Source organism: Pan troglodytes, chromosome 4 (assembly GCF_028858775.2).
Source record: "Pan troglodytes isolate AG18354 chromosome 4, NHGRI_mPanTro3-v2.0_pri, whole genome shotgun sequence".
NCBI lineage: Eukaryota > Metazoa > Chordata > Mammalia > Primates > Hominidae > Pan > Pan troglodytes.
The window spans coordinates 28,737,625-28,763,926 of NC_072402.2; the positions used below are offsets into that span (position 1 = coordinate 28,737,625).

The window sequence follows — 26,302 nt, forward strand, 5'->3', positions numbered from 1 at the left end:
AAAACATTTTCATAGAAAGCAGAGTTAAAGTCATCCTGCCACTTCTTCTTTTTACCTGTGTGGGCTTTTCAAGACCTAAATTCTCTAGGTCTCATCATCTTTCTCTTTCTTTTTATTTATTTATTTTTTGGAAAAGCTATTTGCCATAGGGAAATCCATTTTTCGGATTGGATATATAATAAATACATGAGAGAATAAGGTATGCCTAAATGGGACAAACCAGAATCAATGTAAATTTTGAACCTCACCTGCAATTTTGAAAGTCCTAGTAATTTAAGAAATAGTAAATACCTTAATTTTCATGATAGCTTACTGTAAGGCTCCCTAGAGGCAATGAAAATGGGAATCTCAACAAAACGAATACTACCATACATCCTGGCTTCAGAGATGAAAACAGAGGGAGAGGATTGGCTAGTTATCAACAGAAGGGTAAGGAAAAAAAACACAGAGAAAGAACAGACAAGGCAACAAAAGTGGCAGAACTGTAAGGGCCAATACGCATCCACTGCTTCAAGTTTTTCAGCCATGTTCCATTCTCTGAGATTTCTGGTAGTGCTTCAAGAATACTGGTCTCCAAACTCTTCCTGAAAAGGGCTAGGAATGCTTCTGCCTGAAGATCTTACCTATTCTTTCTGGGTTCCGTGATCTCCCTACATGATTGATCAACCTACTATTTCAACTTTTTCAAGCCTTTTCACAAATGTCAACTTCAGTGAGGCCTCTATTTAAAAATGAGCACCCTACGAAATCCTTTCCTCATTTCTGATTATCCCCTGTGAATTTACATCTGCCTACTCCATACCCTCAGTTTATGCCGCTTGAACACTCTTGCCGGGCGCTTCTCCTTTAAATCTTGTCTGGAAGGGGCGGAGCTATGTCCCAGGCTCACTGAGAGGCGCGTTCTCTAGGCTCCGCCCACCTACGTCTCAGCGGGCGTCCTAACGAACCCGGGATACGGTCTCTTCCTAGTCCGTTCCGGAAATGCAACTGCGTACGGGCTGGCCTCGTAATCGTGGCGTCAGCGCGCCCGCGCCGGCTGGCCGGACGCCCTAGGCTTCCGCGAGATCTTCGGTGGGGGTAAGGGTGTTTTACGCCAGGACGCTGATGCGTTTGGGTTCTCGTCTGCAGACTCTCTGGACCTGGTCACGATTCCACAATGTACCACAACAGTAGTCAGAAGCGGCACTGGACTTTCTCCAGCGAGGAGCAGCTGGCAAGACTGCGGGCCGACGCCAACCGCAAATTCAGATGCAAAGCCGTGGCCAACGGGAAGGTGAGGTTTTCCCAACGGTTGCCCAGTTGCCCGGTCACTAAATTCTGAGCAGCTGCGGGAGCTCTTCTGGCTCCCAGGACAATCTCGCTCCGTCATTTCTCTGCCTCTGCGGCGCGGAGTGCGTTTATCTATCAAAATAAGCGAGCACCTTGCCAGGTTCCGTGGGTACAAAGACGAACAACGCCATCCCCGTCGTCGAATGGCAGACAAGTAACCAGTCTTTGTAACGCAGTGAAGAAGAGAGTAAGTAGTGTGCTAAGGTAGTGCGTGGCAAGAGCCGTTCACTTGTCAAGAGGTGATGTTGGGGAAGGTTTTTCCCAGTAGCCAATGCGGAGAAAATGGGAAAGGACGTTCCAGGCAGTCAGAACCACCGTTCAGAGTGGGAGAGAGGTCAGAAGTTACAGAGATGGTGCGTGGACGTGTTTGTGGTCGTATGTGGCCGAAGTTGAGTACCTGTGTAGGAATGGCTGGGGAGGGTAGGAAGGGAACTTGTAAGTGGAAGTGAGGCGTTTAACATTTCCACTGAAAGGATGAGGAACCTTTGAAATATTTAAAATGGGAAGCTAACCTTATCAGATTTCCGTTCTGGAAACAGCGCTCTAGCAACCTCGTGGTGAATGGGTTGGATGAGGGAGGGAGACCAGAGACCAAGTACAAACCAAGTGACTGAAGATGGTTTGGACTATGGCCCGCTAGCCAAGTTCCTTCTGTTACAGCTCTCGGACTGGTTTAATCTTTCCTACAAGCTCCACTCCAGCAAGTGTTCAGTGCCTCCAAATTACCGATACTGAGTTACTTTACTTTCTACCTTTAATTCACATCTATTTCATATCACTGATTTTAGCACCTGAATTAGTTTCCTAAGGGCTGCCTTAAAAAAATCACCACAAACTGGGTAGCTTAAAATAACAGAAATTAATCGAAACATTTGCCGTTTTTTTACAACTTGTGACGTAATGACTGACCGAGAAACGGATGTTGGAAGCTTTCCAATCATATTTTTAAAAGTCTGTCTACTTTTTAATTTATAAATAATGATATCACAACTGTGAGCATGTGCACACAGCCTGTCATGATTGTTTATACTTTAATGAAGCAAAGTTCTAGCTCACATTCCGAAAAGTCGTGAAATGATGGTACAGTTTTAGTTTATTAAATATTTTCCTACAGCTATTTTGTGTAATGATTAGCGAATCTATAAAGAAAATGAGGCGTGATATATACCCTTCGTTGGATATATAAACTAAATTTAATCTAGATAGAGAAAAATGTTTTACAATTGTTTAATTCATTGAATTCATTGAACTTGTGTTGTAATTGTTGATCTAAAGGTTCTTCCGAATGATCCAGTCTTTCTTGAGCCTCATGAAGAAATGACACTCTGCAAATACTATGAGAAAAGGTTATTGGAATTCTGTTCGGTGTTTAAGCCAGCAATGCCAAGGTCTGTTGTGGTAAGTTACAGTGGTGATGAAATATAATGTCCTTTAGTTGGCTTGTGAAATGTGACCTCTTCTAAATTCCCTGTCCACTCAAGTCTTAAAAATTCACCTTAGTTACAATTAATTAGTTTTTGGCACATTATATATTTTTCAATACAGGCCTTAAATCATGAGTTGCTGTATCATATCTTCAAAAGTATTTCAAGTCTCACTTTGTGGTCAGAAAAAAATTTGAGGTCAGGTAATGTCATAAAGAAAGAAAAAAAATAAGTTACTTTCCTCTAAGTTCTCAACTAGTGAGCCATAGGACTGGGACTAGAACATAGACTACTGCTTTTCCAACTCTGTGACACCCAATAAATGTTTGAAATAATGCATTCATTCATCATTGGTAATCATATGCCCCAGCTGAAACTGATACCATAAGATTTTTTTAAGCCTTGATTAGTAGAAGCTGGAGTTTTATCTTTGGTTAAAAAGATTGTCTTATTGTTTCAGATGTATGGTTCTGAGGACCTATTTGTTTTTTGCTGGGGTGGGCAACCGTGAGGAGAAACAGGTAGCTGAGATTAAAAAGCAGAAAGATAAAAAAGGTAGAGTGGGAGGGTGTTCAAAATGTTTTTACGTTATTCTCTCACTGGTTTGTTGTGAAGACCAAATATAAAAGTATATCTTAAGTAAAAGTCTGTTAAGTTTTAAAGTTATACAGTGTGACTAGCTTACGACCCAGTAGAGAATAATTTTCTAGGAAATTATCTCCATTTTTATAGTTGAAAAAAAATTGAAGTATGTTGAAAATATTAAGTCCATAGAATTTACAATTTTTTTTTCATCTGAGATGTCAAAGATTCAGAGAGAGTTTTAGGTATACTTGATTAGTTTATATCTTCAGATTTGGCTTGTTCTTACAAAAGAACTGTAAAATGAGGCAGTAAATTTAAGTGATCTTATCAAATGAAGAAAAAATCCTTTAATGAACTTCTTTATGGAATTTATTTTTAAATAACATGTTTATCATTGGTGAATAATTTTTTGTTTTACATAATGACAAAACTAAACTTTTAAAATACTTGAAATATTCTTTTTTCTATCATAAAATAGATAAGTGTTCATTTCATTGGTTCCAGCCAAATGATATAATGGTTAAAAGTACAGGCAGGTCTTACTTGAATTCATTCCTGTTCCTTATTAGCTGTGTGACCTAGATAAGTCAGTTAACCTCATTGATACTCAGTTTCCTTCTCTGTAGAGATAATAATACTTCACCAAGCTGTTGTAAGGATTAAAACATGATGATAGTTTCGTGCTTAGCACAGAGTCTGGCACATGGTATACATTCAATAAATGGTAGTGCTGCTTCTGCCATTCAGTTGGCAGCAGTGATCACAAATCATGGAATGGATACATGGTTATATCACAAATATGGAGTGGCTTTAGAGAGAAGGCTTATTGCCTTGCCCATGTTTTTTTGTCAATATTTTTATAAGATTGGTTAATCTGTGAACGTTTGTATTTTTCTTCCTGAATTTATCTAATTCAGAACATTTTTGATAGTCTGATTTCTAATACACACACACACACACACACACACACACACACACACACACACGTATTTTTAAATCCAGTGACCATAGGAAGGATTAGCCAGTGTAGGCTGGGGATAGACAAGCAAAGGATGGGAAAGAATCTTTTGGCTATGGCATTTCTGTAGTAATTCATCACAATTTGTTTTGATTAAAGAAGAATTAATGAGTATTAGTATTTTTCTGGGTAATCTCTACAAAGAAACCTTTCCATAAATAAGTTCTGTTTCACAAAATTTAACATTTAACATTTGTGACTAGATCCTGATGATATATTTTTTTTAACCCTTAGGGTACGGCTTGTATGTATTTCAAACGTTTTTATCTTAATAACTCAGTAATGGAATATCACCCCAGGATAATAATGTGAGTATGTCTGTCTAATATATTGTTTTCATTTAAGAAGACCTTTATAATCTTTTGAGTATTTTTTGGGAGGAGAGAATTGTGAGAGAGAGAGAGAGAGAACTGACTTCCTAATACAGGGTAATTTAGACTTGAATTCTATTTCTTTTTGTTTATTCAGAACTTGAGATCTCTATTTACCTGTACTTCAGTAATTCTGATGGCATCTGAACTTCAGCTTGTCCAGATTCAAATTTTGTTTTTCTCAAATTAGCTACTTCTCTAACATCTCTTCCTATTAGACACCTTTGTTCTTCCAGTTGTTCAGACTGAGAATCATTTATAGTGGCCCCTCCCACATCCAGTCAGTTTACGGATCCTATAGCTTCATACTCATTTCAGTTGAACAAAGGTCTGTTGTTGCTGCTCTCTGCTGAGCGCTGTGTCTATCATTAAAAATGAAATTAGTATGAAACTCATCAAAGAGTTTGCTCTCAATGACATTGTACCTGTTTTCTCTTTTTTGATTCCCATTTCCACCAGTCAAGATTAGGCCCTTGATCTCACTGCCAACTGTTTTTTACAGTAGCTTTCTTACTGTTATCTCATACTGAAGAGCATGAAGTGGCCAGGTGAATTTCACAAGTTTGTCCCTTAAATAATAGTCCCTTATTCAGATGCCCTTAGAGACTTCTGCCGATGGCCTTCCACAATGTTCCTTTAACCTACTTTTCTTCCCATACTTACATGGTACATATGTGGGTACTGCTTTATTTTTAACTCTTCCATCTACATTATACAAAGTACCCTTATTCCTCAGTTAATTTGTTTTTCCAGATATTTAGGTTGTACTGCATAACACTGTCATTGAGTCAGTGATGTTTGAATGCCATGGCAATATTGGTTTGACCTAATTTTATAGTTGTCTTACGTCTCCTAATGAAGTGTGAACAGGAAGTGTCTTTTAAAAAACAATTCTTGCAATGTCTAGCAGTCACTTTTGAATATTAGGCAATTGTAGAATATACTTTTAGAAATAAATTATTTAGATACTTCTCAAAGTATATGCATGTTCTTCCACCCCACCCACCCCCTGCCTCCTGCCTCCTGCCTCCTTATTTTTTCCTCTAGGCTCACTTGTGCATTTTTGGCCTGCAAAGTAGATGAATTCAATGTATCTAGTCCTCAGTTTGTTGGAAACCTTCGGGAGAGTCCTCTTGGACAGGAGAAGGCACTTGAACAGATACTGGAATATGAACTACTTCTTATACAGCAACTTAATTTCCACCTTATTGTCCACAATCCTTACAGACCATTTGAGGGCTTCCTCATCGACTTAAAGGTAAACTTGATGTAAAATAAACTAATACTACATTCTCCTTTCCTATTCTTTAACAAAAGAATCCAAAATTTTAAAACTCATAATCATCCTTGTTGTTACAGCATGGATACAATACCTGTGGGTCTGGCCTGGTCATCTAGGGCAGTTGTTTTCAAACTTCAGTGGGCATCATCAGTCATCTGGAGAAATTGTTAACTGAGATTGTTGGGTGGGACTTACAGAGTTTCTGATTTAAGTGATCTGCAATCTCATTTAAGTGATCTTCATTACATCCAGGGATGTAATGAAGACCATTGAGAGTTTAGAACGGTGCTTACTATAAAGGCTTAAGATAACTCTTCTAACTTTGAATTATATTGTCATGGATCTGGGCCTGATTTAAACCATAAAAAATTCTTAAACTAGAAGATTGCTAAGTGACTTATATTTTTAGAGGTTTGTGAACTTAAGTCACTATGTAAGCATCAATAATATACGTAAACAAACATTGACAAAAGCAACTTTTTAAAGTTGTTTTGTTTGGCTCTAAAAGAGAAGTTGGATAGTCTGAGTCGAATCAAATCAGGAATTGGTTCATTCATATTAGATCAGTGGCTCAATTTGGGTACCTTCTATGTGCCAAACTTTGTGCTTGAGGATGTAACCAGAAATAGGACAGGAACAGTCTCGACTTTTGTGAACCTTACAATCTAAAGGTTTTAGACAATCATATATCCAGTGTGCTCAATGATACAGAGGGGAAAATATATTTTAGAGGGAGATAACAGATTAAGGGGTAAGGAAAACATTCTGAGAACGTATCATTTAAAATAAAATTCAGAGTAGGAATAGGAGAGAGAAGAACATTCCAATCAGAGACTTCCCTGGTAAAAAGCTCAAATTCAAGAAACCATTCCGTGCTGAAGAGCCTGAACAGAGCCTAGCAATGCAGGGGGAAGAGATCACAGACAGCTGCTGCCAGAGTGGAAGGCAGAGTCTAGACTGTGGAGACAATGTTACAGATTTTGAATACAGCAAAGAGAAGCTAGTGAAAGGTTTAAATTTAGAGAGTGGCATGATTAGATTTGCAGCTTTAAAAGATCATGTTGGCAACCTTATGGATCAGGTATTTATCGCGCATCTGTATGTGTCAGGCATAACGTGGAGAATGGATTAGAATAGATTAAGTCAATAACAGGGTACCGTTAAAGGAGTCCAAGCAAAAGATAGTGCTGGGCTTCACTCGTATGAAGGTTGTGGATACAGAAAGAGCTTCCTGGGCTTCAGAGATACAGGATGAGTATCCCTTATCTAAAAAATTTGGGACTAAAAGTACTTGGGATTACACTTTTTTTTTTTTTTTGATTTTGCAATATTTGCATTGTGCTTACTGGTTGAGCATCCCAAATCCAAAATCTGAAATGCTCCAATGAGAATTTCCTGAGTGTCATGTCAGTGCTCAGAAAGTTTCAGATTTTGGAGCATTTCGGATTTTGAATTTTTTGGATTTGTGATGCTTAGCCTGTAGTTAGGTAGAATCAATAGAACATGAGGATTGATTGCATATAGAGATGAAGACAGAGGAAGAACCCCCAGGGTTCTGACTGGGTGAGAGTTTTTTTGTTGTTGTGTTTTGTTTTATGGAAGAGACTGATGCACATTTAAATACTGAGGCAAAGAGCTAGTAGTGAGAGCAAGATGAAATACAAAATAGTCTCTTTGGAGTAAGATGGAAGGGGTTGGCATGGGATTTGGAAGCAAGGTATAAGAACTGGCCTTAGAGGGAATAATAGCTCTTTCTCTTAACAGTGGAAAAGGGGAAATTATGGGTTAGGATACTGTTATGCCTCAGGATTTGGTGTTGACAGGAAATAGCGCCTTTCTTTGGTAAGAGATAGTTTTCTGAGAGTGATGGAGTTTCTGAGAATTATCAAAGACATTAAGACAGATGGAAAATATTTTTGCAGTCACTGAAAAATAGGAGAGTCAATTGTCTGTGGAAATACTATGGTTGCTTGGCAGTGTTTAAGAGCCTTGCTGAGGTCAATGAACATGAGTTTATAGTAACATTACCAGACTTCTGCTTGTATGGTTTTCTCTGGCAGCCCTCAGAAATCTTGGTATAGTTGCAAAGCGAAAGTTTGTTGGATTCAACCACTGTTCAATTTCTGGTTTTGCCAGAAATTTGTTGGCAGCATATTGGGGCAGGGAATTCAGGAGAGAAATGAGGACCAGAGGACACTGGTGAGTGGGAGCAAGTAGAGGGATAAGTGAGCAAAGGTTCAGAGGAGGGAGAACAGCTGTGAAGTAAATGAGTAAATATATTAGAAAGGGAGGCATTGTGGTCAGAGTAGTGGGTCTGAATTTCTCATATCACAGGTGAGGCATTTTTGCACAATTGACTCTGAATATTTTGTTTCAGAGTGTAGAAAAGCTTTCTTAGTGCTTTAGGTGTTGAATATGGATATCTGAGGACTTAGGATTTATGGTTTATTTTATAGGGTATGAAGAACTGTCAGGAAATAGGAGGTCTTCCACATTTCTTGGGCATACTCTAAAACTTTTTCTGTGGGAATTTGAAGTCTAGTGTGTTCTAATCAAATCGAGATTCATTTTTATTTACTTCTTTCTGAAAGCAAATTTTAAATAGAAGGAATTTCATATAAAAATAAGGTGTATTCCTAAATGTGGCCTTACATTTGAATCACCTGGGTTGCCTGAGAGAAGCATTTACCTGGGAATATGTATTTATTGGCCCTACTTTAGACTCAATGGAATCTCTAAGAGCTTCCCTTCCCTCCCCTTCCTACTCAGGTGGAAAAGGACCAAGAGAAGGGATTAATGTAAATTGAGGACAGTGTCAATTACTGTGCTAGGAACTTTAGACATGTTATAGCATATATTTCTTAATAGGAGTTGTGTAATTTTTAAACTGTTGTTATACTCCATTTAAACCCTCAGAAATGGTAACATTTGCAAACTTTCTTTCTAGACCCGCTATCCCATATTGGAGAATCCAGAGATTTTGAGGAAAACAGCTGATGACTTTCTTAATAGAATTGCATTGACGGATGCTTACCTTTTATACACACCTTCCCAAATTGCCCTGACTGCCATTTTATCTAGTGCCTCCAGGGCTGGAATTACTATGGAAAGGTATTAATTAGTTTTTTAACTTAGGTCAAATTCAGTCACTGGGTTTATTTATTCATAGAATCATTTCTGGACTGTAATCTTTAATATTCCTTGTGGCTGGGATGGTTGGTGAAAAGAAGAAATGAAATTGCCTTTTGAGGAAATCTTTAAACATCATGAAAAATACTGTTAAACTAAGAGGATACATTTAGGATTAAAGTAGAAGTAAACCAGGTGATCCTTGAAAGACTGATATAGCTATCAGTATATGACAAATTTAGAAGTTCCTGTGAACTGGTGAGCAACTTGAGTGCAGCAAATGTCTGCCTTGTTTTATCTTTATTCCCCTTCTGTAGAGCATGTATGACACGTGGAAGTTAAATATTGTTAACTAACTGAAGCACAAGCTAGCGGCCAATTAGACATTTTTAGTTTCTGTATTAAGTTTCTCAGTTTATGACCTTTGAGGTTCTGCTTGATTTCATTCCTAGAAATAGCTGAGGAAGAAAGATGATAAAACTTCCTAAAGTTAATTAAAACTATTTTACATGATTATAATCCCTTATCCATAATTTCAGAATCCATTGATAAGGTGGCAGCAAATAGAGCAGATTGTATTTAGTTTTTATTTCACTTAATAGGAATATTTGTGTTCCCTTGCAGAAATCTTAATATTCCTGATTACAGACATCACTTGGGTATTTCACATTTCATAATATATACACCAGATAACTTTTCTAAGACATGAATACTTATTAATAAGAATTTCGCAACACATCTGCATCTAGGATAAGGGATTGTAGGTTTATATTTTATTTATGATATGCCTCTTCTCTGCAAACGCAGCTCACCAACTGTATATAAATGTATACGTTTAATCCCAAAGTGATTTATATCTCCACTTATTTACTAAGCAAACATTTATTAGATACCTTCTATGTACTACTATGCACTGTACTACACTTTAGGAGTATGAATAAGATAAATCTCTGTTAGGAAAGATAGTCATGTAAATTACTGATGTATATGGAGTTAAGATGTGGACTTCCATTAATTTTGTGGGGGTTGGGTGGTTATTTTTTTTGAGACAGCATCTCACTCTCACCCAGGCTAGAATGCAGTGACACAGTCATAGCTCATTGCAGCCTCAACCTCCCAGCCTCAAGCGATCCTCCTACTTCAGCTTGCTGAGTAGCTGGGACCACAGGCACACACCACCACACCTTGGCTAATCTTTTTGTTTTTTTGTAGAGTTGGGGTTTCCCTATGCTGCCTAGGCTCATCTCAGTCACTCCTAGACTCAAGTAGTCTGCCTAGGCCTCCCAAAGTGCTGGGGTGACAGGTGCACACCACCATACCTGGCCTGCAGACTTCATTCTGTAAGGGAACAAAAGTCCTCTTTTCCACAATTCAAATAACCAAAAGTTTGATTAATCTTGAAGCATTGTATATAGTGCATCTATAAATTCTTCAGTGAAGGTCCAAATGAATTTATTTCATCTTAGAAGTTTAGTTCATTATAATTCCAGGAAGGCAAAATTGAAATTGCCATACCTTTGGCTCCTTGCAAATTTAATAGGCTTTCGTAACATTCCCAGAGACTAGACATTGGGCCTTTTTTTTTTTTTTTTTTTTTCCTTTAGGGAAATGCTTTCCAAACGTTTTTAACTTACAGCTGATTTACAGGCAAATTTTTGGGATATGTGGAAATGAGCTTTACATTTATTGCTGATTTCAAAAGGGAAAGCCCCTGTGCTGTTGTCATAGTCTGGATAATGCCTCAGATTATTAATCATAGGATTATTACCATTATTTCTGGGTTTTCTTCTCTTTCTTGCAGATTTAGAGCTTTATTTTTGCTACTTTAGGTATTCTTATTTGCCTGTGGATTTTATTAAAACACCACAATATTATAAGTTCAAATTCAAAATTGAGGTTAAGAGTTGCTGACTTCACAGAGATAATGAGTCTAGTCAGCCAACTCTTAGCACCAAACCTATGACCCTTATGCTTAAGAAATCAAAAGGAAATGAAGAGTAAAAATAAAGGAAGATGACAAAAATGGGAGGAATTTTAGGTAGGAGAGGGAAAGGAAAAAACTAGTTATTTTGAATTACTGGTAGCCGGAAATGGATTAGTTGTCAGGAGATTTCCTGATTTTCAGATCCAAAATTTATTCCCACAGTAGATGATGATGATGTAATATCAAACAGTTATCAAAACTTTATAATAAAATTTAAATAAATCTGGATAAAGACAGCAACAAGAGTTCTTAAAGCATTGCTTTCTATTTTTCTAACTATTACCCCCAAGAGAAAAATAAGTTTTTTGCATTTGTGTTTGAAAAACTATTTAACATTTTGAGAATCTGTTCATTTCGCCTTTTATCAATCATAGGTCAAGTTCAGGTATGTAAAACTTCCGAGTAACTGAAATTTTAATATAGAAATTATATTTTCATACTGTCAGTGGCTCTGAGAAAAACAGGTAATTTGGGTTTTATATCACATTGATAAGTAAGTTTAACACCTTTGATTTGGACTTGATGCAAATAAGATGCAATAGATTTATAAAGCATTAGGTGATAGTCTTGTTGGTTTGAATGTCTGTTACTCCACAGAAGTGCAACTATAGATAAAATGGCTTTCATATTAAGGGAATAGAGAATCCTTACTAGTGCCAGATTCCAGTTTTGCTGCTTCCTAGCTTTATTACTTTGGGCAAGTTACAAGATCATGACTTGTTCATCCCTGTAACTCAGATTCCTCATCTGTAAAATAAGGTTAGCCTTATTGGGCTTCTATATTAAAAGATATAAATGTTATAAGTACTGGCTATTACTGTTGCTTTCATACTATTTTCCCTCTGAAAGGTTGTACCTGAATGTCACTAAACTTGAACAATAAACATCTTTTAATGTAAGTGGTAATAAATCCTTAAAACATAGGAGTTACAGATTATACATTCATAAATTTAAAATTTTTTTAATTGCCTTTGATGAGGATGGAGGAAAATAATTTATGATGTCATGTTTTCTCAATGTGCTGTATGTTTTCAATAGATTTTTTTTTCTTTTCTTTACTAGTTATTTATCAGAGAGTCTGATGCTGAAAGAGAACAGAACTTGCCTGTCACAGTTACTAGATATAATGAAAAGTAAGTAAAAGAGAACACTTTACAAAATGTTCTTCCAATACAAAGCTCCTTTCTAAATAAATCTCTTGGTGTTTAACTAGAAATATAACATAGATTTTTGTTTAGATTTCTTTTCATTGAATTACTGTATTATGGAAGCATGAAAGACACATTGGTCTAGAACAAATAGAAGGTATATAGAAGGAAGTAGTGTTCATTTATATAGAACTTATGCAAAGAGTGAAAATAGAGTCAGATTTAGAAAGGATTTAGAGATTGACAACAGGATCCTTTTAAAGAATAAAGAAACATACTAGGCACTGAAAAAGATGTAATGGGAAATAACTTAAGGATAATGTTTAAATTTGGAACTTCTATTTTGTAGATAAATTATTTTTTTAAGAGAAAGGTAGAAGGAGATTTGACACACTCAGAGAAGGCACTGTTAAGACAGCAGAGAAAGATTTAAAGATGCTTGCCTTGAAAATTGGAGTGATGTGGCTGCAAGCCAAAGGAAGCTGGCAGCCATCGGAAGCTGGAACAGGCAAGGAATGGATTCATCCCTGGAGCCTCCAGAGAGAGTATGGCCCTTCTAGCACCTTAATTTTGGCACAGTGGAACATTTCAGACTTTTGGGCTCCAGAACTATGAGAGAATACACTTCCGTTGTTTTAAGCCACCACTTTTGTGATAATTTTAATAGCAATGTCGGGAAACTAATACAGCCCTGCGTAACCGAGACTTATCCAGCCCAAAAAGTCATTAGTGCTGGTGTTGAGAAACCCTGTCATTAGTGCCGGTGTTGAGAGTTAAGTAGAATCTCTACTTTACTTATTGGCTGGATTAGCCAGCATTCTCCATTCTTGACCGTGGCACACTTGGTCATGGCTGCTAAGCTACTCTTTGGGGTTAAAAGTCGATCATGTTTGTTTCCAAACCTTCTTGTGTAAATTGTTCTTGTTAATTAAATGTGTATTGTAATTAAATATTAAACCAGTAGAATATAAGATTGAAATCTTGATCTTCGATGACAGTAAATGGGCATACATTTTATATATTTTGTGTTTTAAAATTTAAGATGCTTCAGGGCATCTATGTATCATTTCTTGATTCTCTGCTCGAAGTGATCCTGAGGGCTTCCTTCTTTGAGAATGATGGCTGTGATTTATGAATTATAAACTGTAGGTCTTTAGTTATACCACTAGGGGGTTCACTGTAAAAGCTAATTGTGATTTGACTGTAGCTGTTAGGATCATAGAATTTAGTAGGTAAAGGTCTTATTCCACTGTACTCATTTCATAGCTTAGTTTTATTACTGATTTCTTCTCAATACCTTTATTTTGCTCCACTTATTTTAAAATGAAATAAAAACAGCTCTTCATAAAACACTCAGAAGTTTAATGCTACTAAGATATTTGTAATTTTTGGAACATAGATACTGTCCTAAGGGTGTTGAGTTACAAGTATTAATTCAGTTAAAAATACTGCTTTGTTTGCATTATGAAATAGGTCAGTAGTGTAGTCATTTGGATCACATGGCTGGCTAATAGTAATAATAAGCCCATTGGATCTCTCATCATTCCCCTAATCTTGAAATTTGTATTCTTTGGTTTATTACAGTTGAATAACAAGATCAGCTAGAGGATGTTTTTGCAATTATAAAGTTACTGATATAGTAGTTTGCTTTTAACCTAAAGTGGACATTTTTGTATAGGGTTTGCGTTTTGTTAAAGCAAAAGATTATTAACAAATTTTTACTGAGCATCCTCCCTTTATTGCATGTTGTGTAATAACAGTTTCCTTTGAAAACAGGAAGTATATTCTTGGCCCACTGTCTATGGAATAGAATACTACGAAGATGGTTGGTGATAGAGAACAAAACATGTTCACTAAATCATTTAGGGATTTTTTTTTTTAAGTCTTAAAACTGAACAAGAAGTGACCCCAGTAGGATTTGCCAAAAATTAATACTAGATTATACAGTGTGCTTTATGCTGTATATGATATGGGCTAAACAGCAGAGAGCCATAATTACTTGAACTAAACATACAGTGCTTATTGGATTTTAATGTAGAATGAAATGCAGAATGATGCAAATCCTGAGAATAACCATGTCATTTGAAGAGTGTTGTTTCCTATGACAAAATGGAAAAGTAACCAGCTCCCTTACTATGAGAAGGAGGTTTGCTTATTCAGTTTAAATTCTTTTTTTGTATCCACATAGGCATGAGAAACTTAGTAAAAAAGTATGAACCACCCAGATCTGAAGAAGTTGCTGTTCTGAAACAGAAGTTGGAGCGATGTCATTCTGCTGAGCTTGCACTTAACGTAATCACGTAAGTTAATGTGACAGTGTTAATCAATAGACATAACTGCTATCCAGTCCAACTGGTTCGTAAATCATTTTATTGGTGTTTGCTCATTAGAGGAAAGCTGACTGATCCATTAAATCAGATTTTCTTTATTGAATGGACATTTCTAATGAGATTAAGGTAATAGTTCGGCATTCACTGTGCAGTTCTGATCCTGCTGTGACTCATATGTTCTTTGGCTTGCAGGCCCTGTCCTGTTCTGTTACTTCTCATGGGATTTCAGGGGTCAGGGTCTTCCTAAGGAATCCTTTTACCTTTTCCTATCCTTTTAATCTTTTGTCTCTTTGAAGTTGTGATATCTGGTCTGAGGAAGAAATATGCTCTTCCAGACTTCTGTTAGCTAGAGTAGAGAAAGTTGGCATACTTCTTTTTTTTTTTTTCTTTGAGATGGAGTCTCGCTCTATTGCCCAGACTGGAGTGCAGTGGCGCGATCTCAGCTCACTGCAAGCTCTGCATTCCAGGTTCAGGTCATTCTCCTGCCTCAGCCTCCTGAGTAGCTGGGACTACAGGCGCCCTCCACCATGCCCAGCTAATTTTTTGTATTTTTAGTAGAGACGGGGTTTCATCGTGTTAGCCAGGATGGTCTCAATCTCCTGACCTCATGATCCGCCCACCTTGGCCTCCCGGCATACTTCTTTCAGTGACAAACTTTATAGTGACCACAAAGCCAATAGGAAAAGAGGCCGTTTAATTTCTTCTTGTGGCTAGCCATAAGAACACCTTTAATGTCTCTTAATTGATTTGTAAGCTGAATGTGAAAATCACCATAAAATTGGCAATTTGTGCTTTGCAAATTGAAAGATCCACTGAAACTTTCTTTTTTAGGTGTTTAAGCAGTTGGGAATTTGGACAGGTACTAGGATTAATGAAACTGCCATTTTCTATTTCCTGTGGGATGCATTTTGTTACTTAAAGTTATACCTTATTTGTTAAAATTTAATGGGAGTTATCTGTGGCATCTTATATTTAAGATGTATTTGAGGTATTATTTCTGTAATTGGTGAATATGTGCTGCTGGATACCTATGAAAAGCCAGAACAGCAATTCCAAGGCCTTTATGTCAAATACACATGACTCAAATTCCTTACCTATACAGTTGTAGTTGGGGAATATCTACGGACTTAGGAAGTGTGCAGAATATGAGGTTGTTTTATTATAGTTATGGGTATAACGACAAAGCATGGTTTAGCATAGAACTTGAAATTGGTGGATTTCATTCACTCCTCGGTTTCAGTGGTAACAGGAATTTTTCAGAGTGGTTACAGAGAAGTAATGTTGACTTTAATGAATAAAAGTATTGCAGCACTGATTATGTCCTTTTTGCATTGATTTTGAAATGGGATTAGACCAGGGGTTGGCAAACTGTGACCTACCAGGCATATCCAGCCCACTAGCTGTTTTTAGAACACAGTTTCTTGGAATGTAGCACACCTATTCGTTTATGTATCACCTATGGCTATTTTCATGATACAGCAGAAAAGTTAGGTAGTTGAAACAGAAACTGGTTATAGGGCCTGCAAGGCCGAAAATATTTATTGTCTCTTTAAAGAAAAAGTTTATCCACCCCTGGATTAGACCACTGAACTACTAATCCTACCCTTTCTAGCTAAGTAACTGAATGGACCATAATCCAAAATTCTTAACTGCCATAGCTTACATTGTATTCCAGATTGCCATCTGCCTTGTACTCGGCCAAATTCTGAATATCTATGAGTACTTGAGGGGTGCTTCTCAAACTGCGAAGGACTTTTTTTAAAAAAAATCACTAGATGTATACTTTTGTAAAATTCAATAAAAAATGAATTACTAGAAAAGTGAAGACAAAAACATAAGCTCGTTTTATTAGATTCAGCAGTCATAAAATTATTATATCAAATTGCTATTAAAAATTTCTAGGGCCGAGCACAGTGGCTCATGCCTGTAATCTCAGCAGTTTGGGAGGCTAAGGCGGGCAGATCACCTGAGGTCGGGAGTTCGAGACCAGCCTGGCCAACATGGCGAAACCCCGTCTCTACTAAAAATACAATAATCAGCTGGACGTGGTGGTGGGTGCCTGTAATCCCAGCTACTTGTAAGACTGAGGCAGGGAGAACTGCTTGAACCCTGGAGGGGTCACAGTGAGCCAAGATCATGCCATTGCACTCCAGCCTGGGCAACAGAGCAAGACTCTGTCTCAAAAAAAAATTTCGAAACACAATTCCTGTACTTAACTCACTGCAAACTGGAAACTGTTCATGGACCAGCTCTGGTACTCGCTACCATGAGTAGTGCTACTTTAGGACTAAATATTTGTTTTCCTTGATCTTCAAAATTATTTTACCTTTATTTTTCATGACACAAAAACTGTTTTGTCATTGTCAGTCAATACAAGTGAAACCAAAGTTCCCTTTGATCAAAACCCAAATCTGTCATGACCTCAGAAGTTACTTAGCAGTTGTTTACCTTTGCCAGCCTTTTCTCTGCACGTATATCCATATGTGTATATTTATGAAATAAGCAGCGTTTTTTTCTTCTTTGCATTTTTCATACATATTGTACAACGGGTGATTATCAATGCTTAGCTTTTGCTAGTCTGGGTGAAAAAGTATCACATTGGTATTTTAATTTGCATTTTCTTGATTATGGGACATTGAACTTTCCATACTTAACAGTCATTTATATTTCATCTGTATTGCTTATTTATCCCCTTTGCCCAATTTTCTGGCTTTTCTGTTTGTTTTTTTTTTGAGATGGAGTCTTGCTGTGTCACCCAGGCTTGAGTGCAGTGGTGTGATCTAACTGCAACCTCTGCCTCCCGGGTTCAAGCAGTTCTCCTGCCTCAGCCTTCCAAGTAGCTGGGATGACAGGCGCATGCCAACACGCCCGGCTAATTTTTTTTTGTATTTTTAGTAGAGACGCGATTTCACCGTGTTAGCCAAGGATGGTCTCAAGCTCCTGACGTCGTGATCCGCCCGCCTCAGCCTCCCAAAGTGCTGGGATTACAGGCGTGAGCCACTGCACCTGGCCACATTTTTGTGGTTTGTAGTGCTTTATAGATTCTATATACAGTCATCCTTCAGTATCCATGGGGGATTGGTTTCAGGACTTTCTGCTCATAACCACAATCCACAGATGCCCTAATACAAAATGGCGTATTTGCATATAACCTATACACATCCTCCCATGTACTTTAAATCATCTCTAGATTACTTATAATACCTAAATACAATGTAAATGTTATGTAAATAGTTATACTGTATTCTTGAGGGAATAATAAGAAAAAATTCTGTACATGTTCAGTACAGATAGAATTTTTTTTCTTATTTTCAATCCGCAGTTGGTTTAGTCCACAGATGTGGAACCCACAGGATACAGAAGGCTGATTGTACTTATTTATATATGATATATTATTTATACATATTATTTATATATGATATATTCTATTGTTTTTCACAACTTTTTTCCAAATACTAATTTTTGCCCCAGCTCCCACACCCCGCTTTTTTGAGAAAAAGTCTTCTCTCTGTCATCCAGGTGGAGTGCAGTGGCTTGATCTTGGCTCACTGCACCCTCCGCCTTCTGGGCTCAAGTGATCTTCCCACCTGAGCCTCTCAGCAGCTGGGACTACAGGTGCTCAACCACATTGGTTAATTTTTTAATTTTTTTGTAGAGACGAGGTTTCGCCACATTACTCAGGCTGGTCTCAAACTCTTGGGCTCAGGCAATCTGACGCCTCGGCCTCCTAAAGAGCTGGGATTACAATTGTGAGCCCCTGTGCCCAGCAGGTCCCAGCTCATTTTTTATTTCATGTTTTCCTAGTTACTTGAAACACTTCTTATCACACATTAAATTCATCCTTCTGCATAGTCATTACTTTGCTTATCTAGTCTGATCATTGATCTGTTTAATATCTCACTTTTAATTACCGTAGCTTTTGTAGTGTGCTTTAAAGATAACTGGGACAAGGTCCTCCAACACTGTTCTTTTTTATATTCGCTCCTATTTTTTCACACTCTTTCCTAGGTCAGTGTTAGACTTGACAATTCCATGAAAAATTTTATTAGGGTTTTAATTAGAATTGCATTTAATTTAAAGATTGATTGTAAAAGTATCATTTTCCCTACCCCATAGCTGTTTATCTTTTTCCATTTATCCAGGCCTTGTTGTTCAGTAGATACATGATATTGCCTATAGCCTTGCTAGTTTATTTTACATTTTATAGTTTCTGTGGCTGGTATTGGATTGCTTATTGGTAGTTGCTTAATTATAGGAAGAAGAGGAAAGGCTATGAAGATGATGATTACGTCTCAAAGAAATCCAAACATGAGGAGGTATGTTTTACTCCAAAGATGAACTCTAAGTTATTTTTGTTATACATTCTGGTGTGACTATACTGTTAAGATTTATTCTCCAAGAGTACAGGCATTATAGAGTTGTGGGTTTTTTCATTTTTTTGCATACTTCCTTACGTACAGTACTGTTGTCCATTATTAAAGGGATTTTTCTCTCTTCTGTCTTTATTTAATGAAGAATCCTTCCTGTGTTCATAGAAAGCAGAAACAATATGCATACATACTACATTTTTGCTTTATTTCTTATTCTCCAAGGATTTTTCCCTTACCCCCTTTTAAAAAAAATTTTCTATCTGTCAAGTCAAATAAGTGAATAATCAGAGGCAAAAGGTCACAGCCGTAACCTTTATTCCTCACTGGAGGAGTCTGGTGAGACCATGCCAACATTACTAACAAACAGTGAACTATTACAAAATTTCCTGGTTTATCTTTTGTAATCCACATGGGTAGAAGGAGGAGAACATTTTCTTAAAGGGAGGTAAGAGGTAAACAATACTGGTTATGCTTCAGTGTTATCCTTACCACACTTTTTTTCCTTCTTAGGAAGAATGGACTGATGACGACCTGGTAGAATCTCTCTAACCATTTGAAGTTGATTTCTCAATGCTAACTAATCAAGAGAAGTAGGAAGCATATCAAACGTTTAACTTTATTTAAAAAGTATAATGTGAAAACATAAAATATATTAAAACTTTTCTATTGTTTTCTTTCCCTTTCACAGTAACTTTATGTAAAATAACCCATCTTCAAAAGAGCTAGAATAGCACCTGTTTTGAATATTCTTATTCCATCATGACTAATATCAAATTAAAGCTGCAACTCATTTGCCTAATTTTTTAAGCAAAATATGATAGGCAAACCTATGCTTTTTTAAAAAAAGGCACCACAAAAAACAAAACTTAGTAGCCAGCTTTAAAAGTGTTAAGGAATGTGTTTTGCCCTCTAGAAACCTTTATAAATGGCTTTTTGAATGCCATCCTGAAATATTTAGCTATTTGTCCATTACTATTAAACTGCAGAAGGTATTTCAACTGTTACATGGTACTGAAAGCCAGTCGTCTGGGTAATGAATATTATTTTTCTTTACTTACCCGAAAACATTTCCAAATGGGTTTTTAAAAAAACCAGATATACGATTTTGAATAGCTGTCTACATCAAACTCTTACGCTAGTATAGATAAGTAGGTAGCAGCAAATTGTATATTCAGTTGTGGTTTTTTAATTTTGTTTTGATGTAAGGTCTTGCTATGTTGCCCAGGCTGTCTCAGACTCCTAGGCTCTAGTGATCCTCTGCCTCAGTTTCCTGAGTAATTGGGACTACAGGCACACATCACCACAGCCTTATAATTAACCTATTAGATCCTATAAGTGAATCCGTGTAAGTAGATTATAACAGTTACTAGGAATTTTGCAGATTAAATATGTTCGAGAAATGTAATTCAAATTAAAATGAGTCAATATAAAAATATGAAAGCACAGACTATTACAGCAAATTACTTAGATATGAATCATGGCCAGCTGTATTTCACTATGTGACCTTGGTAAGTTATTAAACCTCTAAGTGCCAGTTTCCCACACTGAAAATGGGGAAGATAAAAATGCCTACTCTTCATAGGATTAATTAGAATAGTACCTGCATACACTAGTATTCAGTAAGTGTTAACTATTATAATTGGAACCAAACTGTGGACGTCTGTTTATCAAGCCAGATTTTTTTCAGGAAAACTGGCTTGAAGGAATTCCGAGTAATTCAACTGTCCTGAATCTAATTAAATTGCACAAATACACACACCTCCTCAGTCTCAGTACATCCCAGGCTGTACTTTCCAGAAAGGTAGGTACCATTATAGTTACATCTATTTTAAGGCAATACTTACTATATGCATATTCATCTCTCTAACAATTCTTTACACTGTAGGCTTGAGTTTTGTGGGTTTTTTTTTTTTCTTATTCCAGAGGGAAAGGAATAAAATTCGTGATGTGAGATTTTTACAAAAGCAGAGTGGAAGAAGCCAAAAGTTATAAATCCTCCATCGCAGTCCTAGTTAAATACATTGCTGCTAGGCTCTAGACAGAATTACAAGATGTTCATAGTTTGTCTCATTTTCCCTTTCAGATCGCCAAACTTTGGCATCAGAGCAAGGTCCACACTTATCACTGAAAATTTTCCCACCCAGCCCCATTAAAAACGTTAAAGTGTGAGAGATTTTATTTCAACACTGACAAGCTAGTTACTAGAGGTCCTACAAAGGTAAGTAACAAGTTTCCATTTCAACTTGAGAGACAAATGATGTTAAAATATGAGAAGCAGGGTAAGTCAGGTTTGTGATTTTAAATAAACGGGAGAAGGATTTCAGACTGAGGAATGACAGGTTAGTATGGCTAAAGATTGAGGTGTGATAAATGGGAGCCAAAGTGCACAGCAAAAATATCTTGACTAATCCATATCCTCCCTGTCTTCTATCATGTAACCAAGGAAGGAGACCACCTGGGATACTATGTTGGTCCAAGTCCAGCTAAAAAACAGAAGGGGTGGAAAGGAGAGTAATTTGATAAAAGAGCCAAGAAGGGAGAGAATGGAATGAATTGAGCTGATTTCAAGGAAAAGGAGCATGGGACATGTTGAGATTTTTGGTATCAGTGTTAAACGGTGATTGAAGCCACATAGGTTAGCAGCCCCCATAGAAATAACTGCCTTTTGTAGCTTGGAACTATTAAGCAGACATCTTTTAAGCCCTTAGCATTTTTTTTTCCCTGTATTTTATACATTAGAGGAATAGCATAAAGTGTTGCTCTTGGAATCTAGGGCTTTCCTTACTGTGGGAACACCTCCTTGGGTTCCTGTCTCACTCACTCTGATTACCAGTGTCATTCTGCCACGTATGTTCCATATGTCCTATCTGCCCTGCACAATTATGAGAGGGAAGGAATTATTGTTGCATTTATAAAATCCTTTTCAAAAGAGGCCATTAGCAAAAATACTAATCTAAAGCTTCAGCTTCTCCCTGGGCCTTGCTCTGATGCTAAGGTTTAAACTGCCCCTGAAGGAGGAAGAAAATAAATAAATTAAATGCTTAGCTCTTTTAGACAGAAGTAATCAATTATGCAAGATATCCCTTGGTTTTATTTTAACTTAACCTTTGTGAATACTTCACAAAAATACACATACAGAAGTAAATAAAACTATACAGTTGAACTAAATATCCAGCAGATACAACAAGTAGTCAGAAGTTCAAAGATGGATAAGTTAGGCAGCTGATGAGGTTGTCTGCATAATCAAAGGGGTAGCACAAATAATGAACAAATAACTTTTAACAAAAGCATTCTAGTTAACATAAAAGAAATTGGTAGTCTATAAAATGGTTGAATGGGTAACATGCATTGATCAATACAACAACCAATAATATTTACTGAATTCAAACTATTTACTTGTAAACATTTAACAAAGCATTATGAGATCTAAATACAGTCTTTGACAATTTCAACAAAATAAGTCGTATGTTTAAAAAATAAAGCTGATGAGCAATAGATCATTCTATATATTTTCTTTCAACAGTTCCAGCAAGAGAAATAGCAGAGTATTTTTTAAAAGTATACAGCAAAGATTGTTCCTATTATAATGACAAACTCTGGAAACTGTAAATACAAATAATCATTGAACAGTCAAATGGTCATATTCCTAATCAGGAAGTAGTTACAGTAAGAAGAGTCTGCAATCCAGTTATACACAATTGTCAATAAGAATGTGTTTCTTGTCAGTTGATTTCATAGTTCTTTCTCTAAGAGACAGCAAAACTTTGGCAACTGGGTGTACTGAAAATATATTTTGAAAGTTCGAGATATCAAGATACAGTCATAGCATTTCGTTTTGTGAAAGGTGGTCTGTACACCAAGGCTCAGAGGTTGTTAAAGATTGATTCCATGTGGAAATAGTGCAAATATCCTGCACAGATAGCTTACAAGGTTGCTGGCATAGTTATTCACCAGCAGAATCTTGGCTTTTGTTTGCATAGCTCACACATCACTGGAATGTGGAAAAGTGTGCTATTTTTTGGCAAGAGCAAAGGAGACATTAAACTGAAGTGAATTACCATGTTGGGCATGCTGAATCCATGCAGAACACTGGGGCGAAGGCTGCTACCTGACATCATTGGTTTTTGTATACTGGTTTTGTTTTTGTTGAAGCAGTTCTGTTATAGCCAGAAGCTTTTTCAATACGTGCTAGACAGAGGAAAAATGGTATGAAAATAAATGAAAGCTCGGTCAGCAATTTCAGGATGGGAACCTGGATTTGAAAAAAACTGTATCAAAGCAAAAGGATGCATAAAATATTACCACAATTCCACTCAAAACATAAGTCTCTATTATTCAGTCATTGGCTGAGTATTTCTGGTCATAACTAAGAGAATTTTTACACCCTAAAGTGAACAGAAATTTGTTTGTGTTTGGCATGCTCCTATTTTTTAGGCCAGAACTTACCACACTATCACATGTTGTCAGAAGCAGTTTATCTCTCTTTTAAAAACGGCTTTTTAAATTTAATATCTAAGGCAAGGCAAGTCATATTATTAGTTTTGAAAGCTGCGGGGGGAGGGGCGGGGAGAAACAGGACTTGAGGATTCTAGAATCTCAGATTGTAGAGAACTCAGTCACCAAACTCAATGCTTTAATCCCTTCTACAAAATCCCTGCCAAATGGTTAGCCAGTGCGGTGACAGCATTCACTATCTCCTGAAACTACATTAGAAACTAGTCAAAACTGTCCCTGTGGTCACTTCCTCTCAGTAGCCCTTATGTCAGCTGAGGACATTCAAAATGTAACTCATTTTGTTCTATATCTCCAATATCTTAATTGACCTGGTATTAAGTCCCTTCAAATTCTGGTTTGGTCTTTGAATACATCCTAATCTGTATCTGTTTGGTGCAGATGGCAGATAGAAGTCTATCAATGTAATCTACTGTTTCTCAAAGTGTAGGCCATGGTTCACTTGCATCAGAATACCTATAAATTCCTCTAAGAGTTTGTTAGACGTGCAGCTTTCAAGGCCACACTTCAGAATCTCTGGATGTGAAATTTGACAAACATCCCAAATAATAATCATTTGTTTCACAGTTTGAGAATCACTTTAGCCATGCACTGTATCTGTATGTGACAGAGAAAAGACAAGACAGAAACTGAAAGAAAAAAAAATAAAATCAATATTGACTTACTAACTAGCCATTTTCACACATGCTACCAGTGTTGTTACACTGTTTTCCAGTAGAATTAACATTCAGACTCAAGAGCAAAACCTGATGTTTTTCAGTATTAAATGTACATCATTTTAGTCTGGGCCCGTTATTTCTGTCTGCTGAGATCTTTTGTAATATGATGCAGAGTCTCAAAAATTTAATGTAACAAGATAAAAATGTTAACCAGAATTCAGCTATTTATTAACTCTCAAAGTGTTATCTTTGAAACATCATTGTTAATGAAGGCTGGCGAAAGCCTACCTGCTGTGCACCACGCTCATTACTGAGCGTTCGAAGTTCATCTGAATGAGCCACGCAAATCTCATGCAATGCTGCTAAATCACGGGACAGGTCCGTTCTAGAATGCTCTGTAGTGTCCGGAAGTTCAGGTACATTCTTTAAGGGAATCGTAAAATTGCATTTAGAAATACAAATCTTCTTTTTTTTTTTTGTTTTTTTTTGAGACAGAGTTTCGCTCTTGTTGCCCAGGCTGAAATGCAATGGCATGATCTCGGCTCACTGCAACCTCCGCCTCCCGGGTTCAAGCGATTCTCCTGCCTCAGCCTCCCAAGTAGCTGGGATTACAGGCACCTGCCACCATGCCCAGCTAATTTTTTGTTACAAATACAAATCTTTCTCTGTAGTCTCATGTGAAAAGATTCTAATTGGGTATATTAGATAATTTTTTTAATACTCAAATTTCTCTTAAAATTCTAAAGATTCTTATTGAAATATAATATTCAGTATTAATGATGGTAAAATATAGACTTTGTAACCTTTGTATTCACATGAAAGCCAGATTCCATTTTTTTCCGTAGCATGACAGATGTGGTACAATATTATTGCTATTCTAAAAATAAGGGGTGGGGGGGGGGGAGTGTGGCTTCCTAACAATTAGCTTTGTATCTGAAATCTAGAACATATGCCAAATAGTGTAGGTTAACTGCTAATCTGGATTAACTGCAGCCTAAACTTAAAATTCCTAGATGAAATTTCATTATTAAGCTCCTGTAGTTTGTCTAAGTTGATAACGCATATAAGTAGGAACTGCACTATGAAAATGCAATGAGAACCTGTCAGGTTTGCAATTATCTGTGGACTATGCTCAGAATACTTGCTAATGTGTGGGAATAAACAGTGTTAATTATGGTACTTTCAGATAAGGTTCATAAAGTAACTTAGTCACTATAATTAAAGTTTATAGTATAGGTTGAATATCACCCAAAATGCTTGAGACCAGAAGTGTTTCGGATTTTGGAATATTTGCAGTATACTTGCCAGTTGAGCATCCCCAATCCAAAAATCCAAAATTGGAAATTTTCCAAATAGCATTTCCTGTTGGTGCTCAACAAGTTTTGGATTTTTTAGCATTTCAGATTTCAGATTAGGGATACTCAACCTGTACTTTATTATCAACACTAAATGCCAGTGTTATTTTAAGCCTTGGAATAACATTTAACAAGGGCTTGGATTACCAGTAAAATGGTGACAGTATTTGCTTTACATTGCTTAAAAACTGCAAAACAATGTTTTCTATGGGACAGAGAAACACAGTTACTCAGAATACATTCAGTGATTAAAGCTTTATAGCGACGAAAGACTCCATATTTGCCTTCAGAGAACTGACTCCAGTAGAAAGGACTTTAGAATAAAGTAATCATAGCAACACAGAATTATATATCACAGATAAGCAGGGGATGCTTAGGAGGTAAAACAAAAGTTATTTTATTCATGTTTGGGGTTCAGCAAAAGCTTCCTGAAGGAGATAATAATTGAGGTGGGTCTTCAAAAATAAATTTGGCTTATTATACAGGTGGTGAAGAAATATGGTAGTATTATATTTGGATTCTAAGCAGTATGAAATCCTAGATTGTGTGGCATAACTTCTCACACAGTTCCTTAAACATTATAGTAAAAATGTTTTCCAATGATTGACCAACTATATCCCAGTTCACATATAGAAGCATGATGGACTTTTAGCATTTTTGTCAATTTCACTATAAATTTCACTATAAATATGGAGCTATGCCATAATTTTTCATACACTAGTTTTTATACCTGAGGTTGCAAACTAGTGACTCAACGGCATTCCTGATTTGTTTGCCACAAATTGTGGTGGTCTTTTTAACTGAAT

At 36.7% G+C, this 26,302-nt stretch overlaps 2 protein-coding genes across 9 annotated transcripts in view; one reads left to right on the forward strand and one right to left on the reverse strand.

The window, feature by feature from the left end:
- The first annotated feature begins 917 nt into the window (after positions 1–917).
- On the forward strand, positions 918–19,703 carry CCNH (cyclin H). The gene is given in 9 exon segments (NM_001082413.2): positions 918–1,273; positions 2,605–2,727; positions 4,591–4,664; positions 5,775–5,985; positions 8,957–9,120; positions 12,185–12,255; positions 14,459–14,570; positions 18,856–18,916; positions 19,481–19,703. Coding segments are annotated over 9 exon segments (972 nt in total). The 5' UTR covers positions 918–1,156; the 3' UTR covers positions 19,520–19,703.
- Positions 19,704–22,041: 2,338 nt separating this feature from the next.
- Positions 22,042–26,302, reverse strand: part of RASA1 (RAS p21 protein activator 1) — a 124,763-nt gene continuing 120,502 nt past the window's right edge. For all 8 annotated transcript variants that reach the window (XR_010157180.1, XR_010157179.1, XM_063811113.1 and 5 more), the window contains 2 exons: positions 24,430–24,564; positions 22,042–23,158 (listed from right to left, as the gene is read on the reverse strand). Coding sequence is in view for 6 of the 8 variants with exons in the window: in XM_063811113.1 (XP_063667183.1) it covers positions 23,075–23,158; positions 24,430–24,564 (219 nt within the window). In the remaining 2 variants the exon portion in view is untranslated. The remainder of the gene's footprint in view (positions 23,159–24,429; positions 24,565–26,302) is intronic.